Raw genomic sequence first — 9,761 nt, forward strand, 5'->3', positions numbered from 1 at the left:
AGCACATCTTGCTATAAAAGCTAACATCGTTCCCTTCTTAATGTTAAGGTCAGGAATGAGGAAGGAAGGGAAAGAATAACATATCACTGGCTTGTAGATTTACTCACAAAAGCTTCACTCACACAAGGTATTGTGGCTGGACTAAACTCAACTCAACAGCCGGTAGCAAATGCTAGCATGTCATAAAATTGACACACGTCATAAATGTAAATTTAATCAAATGTGATGGAGAAAAAGCAAAAAAAAATATATACAGCTTAGGGACTTGTTTAAATGATAGGGTTATATCTTCTAAAAAAAAAATAAAAGCTTTTGACTGAAAAATTTGTACATTATTATGGTCCACTTTAGTGCTCTAGACTTTAACATAAGGTCGTGTTAAAAAAAATAATAGAAATACTGTACTTAGCCTCACACTAGCTGGTACCTCGGAGGTGCTACATATGAAATAATATAATGCTACAAGGTTCTGTGGAATTTATAGACAATGTCTTGGATGTTACCACAAAGATTTTTTCCCAGACTTGCTACTGAATGCATGTAGGAAAATGGGCTTCTTAGTATTTGACTGAAAGGTAGACGGGGACTGGAGTGGAATATTTGCTTTGTAAAATGGAGCTTCTTTTACGTCAAGCCTTTAAAGCTGGTTAACAAAGTGAACAAAGGGTTTATCCGAATCCAACCTTTGTGCATCTGTCGTGCACCCGAGGCATCAGATTACTGCGGTGGATGCTAGAAACACTTGGCACAAGGTGAGAAAATATTATGGATGGAGATGCTAGTCCATTGTAGAATACAATGTATATTATGTTTGTCATTATCGGGGTAAATTGTGGGCAACTCACAACTTTCTTTATACAATATCTTTTATGCAGGATCTCCCCATCTTTACCTTTATGTTTATGGCAGAAGCTGAGCAGTTGTGTTAAGGGCCTTGATTAATGGGTTTAGTTCTGGGACTCAAACTTAGAAGCTAATACTTCCCTTTAAAGCTGATGTAATCTTTAAATTTATGACATAAATAAAAATCCTTGTATAATAACAATATATCATTCACATGTATGGATCCATTTTCTTTACTCATTACTCCCCATAAAGGGACTTTTGCCTCACGAAAGCACGTCACTTATTGTAGTGAAGTTTGCTACTAAGTGTGGCATGGAAACACCTGGACACTTCTTTGTGCACATGTACACACACAAACTTTCCAAATAAAGTCACACAGTGAAGCACGATACAAGGAAGCAATAAAATAACACCAATATCTCCCGGAAATGTTCTTTCAAGTCCACCTCCGAATGAGAAGGAACCCTAGAGTTCATAGTCCCAAATTTGCAAATCGTGCCAGCTGAAAATGATTAAACACCCAATGTTTTATTGCAGTTTAATTACCACTATGGCCACAGCTGATACAAAATAGCAATTAAATAAGGACACCTTAATCTTTGAGTCCTAATCGGATAGTGCTTTAAAGGAAATCATACATAGGATAAACAAATTAAGCCTATAGATAAACAAATCCATACACAGTTTCAATATTATCTGTAAACCATAAATATGAGGTGTGCCTTTCAAGAGTGATAAAGATGTGATATAAATTGTTCGAATAAAAGAATGTAATAATACAATAAACACTTTCACATGGGTATTCATACCACTGCTGATAACACTTATCCTCACCTTTCCTCCTACAGATACCTCTATGCAGTTCTTAGGATGTCTGGCTGATGTCTGCTCAGGATGTCTGATGTCTGGATATTTTATTCGGGATCGACTCTGAGATTTAACCCCTCAGGGGCTGGTTTGTTTCCTTGCTCAGGAATCAAAGTGCTTGCTAATATTATGAACAGCAGCTACACTAATTCCTCTCCATTGCTTCTCTCTTTCTACCCACCCCGAGACATCCAGAAATTGCACCAGCTCCGAGTGTCTTCCGTGTCATAAAGTTTTTGGACCTCCACTGAGATGAAACCACCTAGAGGCAACTAGAGATTTACCAGCTCCAGTTAAAATATGTTATACTAAAGATTAGATGAAGGAGATAACATGTGGTCTTTGAGGACAACAATCTCCTCATCAATACAACATTTGTCAGACTGTATTTGTCTTAACCAGAGCACCAGTGTTTATGCAACTAAGCAATTGATGGAAAAGGGCATTGCTCAGGGGCCCAGCTGTGACAGCTTAGCTTGGTGGACATGGGATTGAACTCACAACCTTCTGATTGGTAGCAAGACACCTTAAGCTCTAGGATACCACATGCCCCAACCCATATGACGATGAGGTTCCTCTCAAAGTTTTTCCTTTACCATTCAAGGGAGTTTTTCCTCCCCTCAGTCACTTCAGTCACTTCATACTTGCTCATTGTGGATAAATACAAACACATTTAAACACATCTAATATTAATCTTAATCTTAATTAATCTTTGTATTATATAAACCTTTTGTTTTATGTTTATGTTCTGTAAAGCTGCTTTGAGTCATATTAGCAGGGGCGGTTCTAGGATTTCATCTTTAGGGAGGTTTAGCCCTCAGTGAGAATTTAAAACAAGAAGAGTTTTATATTATATATTATATATGACAACTCTGGTAATAACAATTGTAACATTTCACTGCTTTTGGTTGCCGTCTTTGCGTCTTTCCGCCGATTAATGTTATAGATAAACGCCTCCAGCTCTGACTGCGCGTGCATGCTGCGCGTACCTGTGCTTCTCTGTTGAAATAAAGCATTGACATAAAGCAGACAGCTGAAGACGCACTTTTTATAAGACTACAACGCACGCGCGTAAAAGCAAAGTAAAAAAAATCGCTCTTGGATCAATAAATAATCAGAAATAATTTGGATCATAAATAATTTTCTTTCCCATCGACGACATGTCCTGCATTTTAATGTAATTTTTATTGTTTATTTATTAAGTAAAAATTATACTTATAGTTTTAGGGTGGCTGAGATCACAGACAGGGGGGCTGAAGCCACCCTAAAAAAGGTCTAGAACCGCCCCTGTACGCAAGTGTACAGAGTTTAATTGTGTGACGTATTTCCCAGGCTGCCAGGAATACAGTATACGTGACGGATGACATTAGGGTAATGTTGGTATAAAAACCCTCCTGCGTGCTTGTGATTGGACGCTGCGTAGTGACGTAATAACGATTGTGCATCTCAAATGGCTGGTTTAATCCGTGTTCTACAGACGCGCTACCGCCCTATTAACAGAACCTCCTACCAGGCTGGGGGCAGAAGTTATAACTGTTTTCTATGAGGAAGGAGAAATAAGTCACTCGCTCTATGATCTGAAAACTTCACAGTTGTATCGAGGTAACCTTCAGGAAGTTATATAAAGCTTTTAAATAACGCAGACGGTGTAATATGGGGAACCGGGTGGCGCGTGACGATTTTGAATGGGTTTATACAGACCAGCCACATGCCGACAGGAGAAAAGAGATTCTCGGTGAGTATTTCGCTTCATTTCTGTCATCTGTTCGGACTGATTGCGCTTATTAATCGCTTCATGAAACATTAAACAGACTTTCCTTGACGTACAGTGTGTATCTTTGGTAGTTTGTCAGGCGCGTGCGTTAGAACTAAGCCCACCGGGGGCACGAGACATACCGTTATGTCAACACAGGGAGCTAATGTGGCTAACAGGGAAGCTAACACCCAGAAAAGTAAACCGCCACTCCCTGTATATTAACCCACTGCTCTGACACCGTCACATTAACCCAGTGAACCTTAGTCTAACTTCAGACATAGTGCTCATTAGGTACATTAGTTAATTTAACAAGTAATGCTAAATCTACATTGTTAGCTTAGCAAGAATGCGACGAATTTCTGCTAGCTAGCTAGACTGGTGTCTTATAGGCCTAGATTACGGGACCATTGTACTGGGTTTTAAACCAGAATTAAAAACCCAACTATTATGAGAACCTTTTAGTTTTTTCTTCTTATAATAAGGTGATAATGCTGCCTGCTATATAGAATACAAGTTGTTGTTTTTTTTGTTGTTTTTTTTTTTTTTAACTAGTTGCTAACTTTTTTATCTTTTCCTTCCTGTAATAGAAATTATTGTTTGCTAGATTAATTTTTAGTAGTCACTGAGTTTATCGGCTTACATGTAAAACTTTTGGGTTATACATGTAGAACAGGAGGACATGTTGGATGTTCAAACTCAAATCCAGCTACATAACATCTCTGTCCTCGTTACAGTCTGTTGAAGCAAATAACATGACTGAGTAGTAAACCATGTTATCTTTAAATGATTAATCATTCATGTTTATTTGGCTGGAAGTTAGCGCTTCATGTTAAACTTTTGACTCCATAAAAATGGACAAATGAATCAGAATTAGAATCGGAATCAGAAGGAGGTTTATGCGTTTACAAGACCACAACACCACACAGGCAATAAAAATGAGATGAGAGAGAATATATATATATATATGTATGTAAAAACAAATGCATTGCAAAATGAATTATATGTACATTTAACTGTTCATGAGGTAGATTGTCTGTGGGAAGAAACTGTTCTTGTGCCTGGTTATGCTGGTTTTTGGGACTCTATAGAGTTGGCCAGAATGTAAAAGTTCAAAAAGCAGATTACTTGGACGTGAGGGGTCTAGACTGATGTTCTGAGCCCTTTTCCTCTCTCTGTTTTGGAGGGTCTGCAGGGGATCACCAATAATCCTTTCAGCAGTCCAAAGCATTCTCTGTATTTGTCTGATTTTGTTTTATTTTATATATATAAAATGTGTGTGTGTATATATCAACTATTTAATTTCTCGGGTCGACCCACTTTGCTCTGCTTCTGGATCGCAGTCTGTCAGGTGATTGCTGGTGTGTTAGAGACATAAATTGAGAAAGTGTACGATAAGAGTAAATGTTAGGACGAAAACTACCTTGAATGCAACTCCTTTGTAAAATCTTAGTTGGAAATCAGACCATTTGAGCAACATGTGATAGCAGCGTATTGCAAGGACACAAAGCAAACTAGTCGATTCAAGTCTTGTACAAAGCCACAATAATAGCTGGTTGTTGTTACAGGGACTGGCATAGTGTTGTGAGAAAGGTGTTAGAATCGAGTCCAGACATCTGCTGTACACAATGTGAGTTTTAACTACAGATGTAGCTAGGCCAAGGTTCAGTAGAAAGGCATTTTGACCCTGCAGCGAGCCAGTTGACACAAAGGTGTTATTGATAACCTATTCAGTATCCAGTGTCAGGGCCTTTTGTCCTGATATAAAGTAGGAACGTTTATACCCCGGGCTATTAAATTTCATGTTGACATTACATGCACTCATTGTGCTGTGATGGGCTGTTTTGTACTCAGTGGCTGCTGTAGACAAATGCATGTACTGTCTGAATATTTTATGCTTTTCATGTCAAGCCTTTGTGCAGTAGGAATCAAGCAGCAATAGTGAGATGACTTACTTCAAGTGAAAAGGGCAGTGCCTTTGTGGTTAAGGTTCTTTACTAATGACTGGTTTAAGTTCCAACCCTGATGCTGCCTTTGCCCAATTGTTGGGCCACCAACTGCTCAGCTGCTGGATCTGTTTGGATTGTACTCTACCTTACTTATTAGCCAGTTTGAGTAAACTGCCAAATTAAAGGGAAGTGGTCAACAGTGAGCTGTGAGAAATGGTGTCGGAGGGAAAAACGAGAACCATTTGAGTGCACAGATGAACAGATAAGCTTAAAATGCTTCAAATTTCAGTTTAATATTGTCTCATGTATAGAAGCGTGTGCTCATTATACTGCATGTCATTTGAAACTATTTGGCCTGAATTTTACAATAAAATGAGTTTAGAGAACAAGTTCAGAGAAAAAAATGCAAAAGAATCTACAAGAACTGCTTGTTCATAGGCGTGTAGAGGCTTTGACTAGTGTTTTCAGTCTGGACTTGCCCATGTAAGTCAGATCATGCTCATGATCTAAATGCAGTGTGCTGCTTTTTTTAGAGCAGGAAATGCAAGCATATAGTATACATTATAAGGTGAAATCTAAGCCAGTAAGCTGTTATTTATTTTATGTCTTTTTATTTTTATTTCTTGAAGAAATGCTAATTTAATTTGTTCTCTGGTGTCAGTTACAGTATAAAAACACATCTGATGTCTTTGTTTCTTTTTGTAGCCAAATATCCTGAGATAAAATCTCTCATGGGACCTGACCCGAGGCTAAAATGGATTGTCTGCATGATGGTAGCTATCCAGTTCCTGGCCTTTTACCTCGTCAAGGATTTGGAATGGAAGTGGGTCCTATTTTGGACTTACGCATTCGGAAGTTGCATAAACCACTCCATGACTTTAGCCATTCATGAAATTTCCCACAACACAGCATTTGGCAACAATCGTGCGAAATTGAATCGCTGGTTCGCCATGTTTGCCAACCTGCCTGTTGGTCTGCCGTACTCTGCCTCCTTCAAGCGCTACCACCTCGACCACCACCGCTATTTAGGCGGGGACGGCGTAGACGTAGACATCCCGACCGATTTCGAAGGATGGTTCTTCTGCACTCGATTTCGCAAATTTGTTTGGATTATCCTTCAGCCGCTGTTCTATGCAATTCGGCCTCTGTGTATCAACCCAAAACCCATCAGTCAGCTGGAGATAGCGAATGCAATTATCCAGTTCACATTCAACATACTTCTCTACTGGCTGTTGGGCTCCAAGCCTTTGTTTTACATGCTAGCTGGCTCAATGTTGGGAATGGGCCTTCATCCCATCTCTGGACACTTTATTGCTGAGCATTACATGTTCCTCAAAGGCCATGAGACTTATTCTTATTATGGATCGCTGAATCTACTCACCTTCAACGTAGGCTACCACAACGAGCATCATGATTTTCCCAGCATTCCAGGACGAAGGCTCCCTCTGGTAAGCTGATCACTTTTTACCTTTAAAGCTTATTGCTTCCATAATGACTATAGATCTTGACTACTCGAAGAGGTTTTTGCTGCCAAGTCACCTTCCTGAACCATTTATTAACCTTTCATGGGTGACATACTTGAATTTCCTTTGGGATCAATAAGGTATCCATGTTTCTATCTATGGATTTCGCATTTTTGACAAATACTTTTATGTCCCAAACAGGTGAAGAAAATAGCAGCAGAGTATTACGATGATCTGCCATGTTACACATCGTGGTTGAAAGTCCTCTACGATTTCATCATGGATGACGAGCTGAGTCCATACTCCCGTGTGAAGAGGAAGTTGAAAGGAGATCTCAAGTTGGAATGAATGGATTTCATTTAACCAAAAATAATTGCCGAGCCTCAAATTTGCACACACACCACCTACTAACTCCTTCAGTTACACAGTTAGGGTAGTATTGTGTGAGAGTGAACAAAGACTGGTTTTATTGTGTGTGTGTGTGTGTGTGTGTGTGTGTGTGTGTGTGTGTGTGTGTGTGTGTGTGTGTGTGTGCTTGCAACTGAGAGAATGGTCATTTTTATTTGCATCATTTCAAACAATGTCTTCAAAGTCTGTACGTGAAAATGGAATCATTCCTCCTTCCTTGGGTTTTCACACACTGCAGCTTTGTCGAGTACACAATTCCTGTTTGTCTAGGAAATTACCTATCTGCACATTTTATTATTATTTTTGCATGATAATGTTTTCCCTCACTTCAACACATTTTTAAAGTTTTCTTAAAATCTTAACCTTAATGCCACTGATGTACTTGTAAGTTTAAGCACCTAGTCTTAATGATGATCAGAAATGAAACCTAAACGAATACATTTACCGCTCACCTTGACACAACACACTGATTTCTGATCAGTATGTGTCAAGTGTCCTGCCTTCACTGCTTATCACTGTCTGTGGATTTTAATGGGACATTTCCCCCCCCTCCTGTGTGACTAACATGAGGAGTGTGCACTCAAGGTGTGGACCTGTACGAGTTCTCACTGCCTGATAACTTATCATGGATATTTATTCTTAAATTTAGCTGGAGCATTTGGAGATGACCTTGCTTGAAAAATAGTGAGTCACTGTGCTGATTGGGTAACAAATTTTAAACAAAGCCTGTTTGTGATTAAATGATTTGTAATGTTGGTTAACGGCTTAATGCCGTTTAATGGGTTGAAGGAACGTTACCCGTGAGCGACCCTCAATCTGTCAGGCACTTTAAAACTGGAGCTGACTAATCCCAAACTTTAATCACACGTACATGACCCATTTCCTGATCGCTACATATAGTTGGAATTGAACCTAATTGGAACATTGAACCTGTGCTGACAGACCAGTCGGCTTTTAAGGGAGCGATATGGCTTTAAAGTAAATAAGACTTAATATTTTTGTGCACAGCCATTGATCAAGCAGTTGACCGACTGACATCACATTCTTCATTTGTGATGCTTTTTCCAGGCTTGTAGCACAAACCCAAGTGTCTTCAGCGTAAAGCAAAAGCAAGAGAACCGACCTGCGACTGTAACTGTTTACCAGTAAAAATGCTGCGTTACTGTATAATTTTTTTTTTTAAAGAAAAAACTGTCTTTTAAGGATCAGTAAAAATATCAATACATAAAGAAATAAAATGGCTTCTAGATTTAGGATTGTGCTTTTAGTGATTGTTAAATCACTGATTATATCAAACATGCTTATTAAAGTGTTAACCAGTTTGTAGCACATCATTGTTGACTTCTCAAATCCCACTTCTATAAGCACAGATCAGATCAGAAGTTTTTATCAATGTGCTTGTTCTAATGCATAATCGTTGCTATAGTAACGGCCCATTCAGAAGGACTTTTATGGTGGATGCTCGAGCCTGTTGTTTAACAAAGAAATATAATAATCATTGACTTGGTAAAGCAGACTTGTCTGCCTTTTGAATACAAGATAAAGAAAGAAGTAAAGGGGTCAAAAGGTGTATGTTATTTTCATATAAGGGCAGATGAGCTTGTAGTGAGGGAATGACTGTACTGCATCTATAATATAAGTGAGAACAGGTGTGGCGTGTTGCTCAGAATTAAATAAAACATAATCACTGGTAAACAGCTGTGGTATATAAGTTAAATCCCAAACTCCAGCATGTGCTGTTTCAGCTTCAGGGTGGTAACAGTAGCTCTGCTTCATGTCTGGCTGCATCACACATCATCCATCATTGTTTTTATTTATTAGCATAGCCGATCATGTTTTATTCTTTACCTGGTTTTCAGCACAGGTTCAGGTTTTGGCACCACAAAGGAATGCCATATGAACCATTTTAGAAATTCATAACTGCATTCCTCTTAATGCACTAGGTGTGTCTACAACAAAGAGCCAGAGTTTTACATTTAGACTCCATCTCACAATGTTCATTGCCTTTAATTATAAAGTGTGAGCAACACTGCTGTAGCTCACCACATGATTGTGAGTACGCTGTTGCTAGCGGTTCTATAAACAAAAAAGCTGATCAGTTAAGTTATAATTTAGACATTATGCATGTTCCATAAAATGTTTTTGTGTGTCTAACTCTACTGTAGTAACTTGGAAGGGAAAAGTTACAGGCGAAGGTGTACAGGCGATGGACAGTGAAATGTCCCAGTGTTGTGGACGATTCAGCTGGATAAATGATTTCCTGTATCAGTATTAGAGTCCGTGTTGGAAAAGGCTTTCAGTCATTTAAATCTGTGTAGGCTGATAACATATGGCCAGGTTTAATTTCATTCCTGCTTTGTTGCATTTGTGTGAATTTATTAAACCAGATTCAAAAAAATGTCCTTCATGTCATTAAATAATTTAGGAGATAAATGATTCCTGAGGTTTTTCAGTGTATGTATTTCGACACACAGA

General features: G+C 38.7%; 1 protein-coding gene across 1 annotated transcript; it reads left to right on the forward strand.

Annotated features, from left to right (window-relative positions):
• Nucleotides 1-3,140: 3,140 nt before the first annotated feature.
• On the forward strand, nt 3,141-8,615 carry degs1 (delta(4)-desaturase, sphingolipid 1). Its single transcript, XM_027174506.2, has 3 exons — nt 3,141-3,448; nt 6,121-6,863; nt 7,080-8,615. Exons 1-3 carry the CDS (start codon nt 3,367-3,369, stop codon nt 7,224-7,226), a joined length of 972 nt encoding a protein of 323 aa, XP_027030307.1. The 5' UTR covers nt 3,141-3,366; the 3' UTR covers nt 7,227-8,615.
• The last annotated feature ends 1,146 nt before the right edge of the window (nt 8,616-9,761 follow it).

Source organism: Tachysurus fulvidraco, chromosome 7, assembly GCF_022655615.1.
Source record: "Tachysurus fulvidraco isolate hzauxx_2018 chromosome 7, HZAU_PFXX_2.0, whole genome shotgun sequence".
In the NCBI taxonomy this organism is placed as follows: Eukaryota; Metazoa; Chordata; class Actinopteri; order Siluriformes; family Bagridae; genus Tachysurus; species Tachysurus fulvidraco.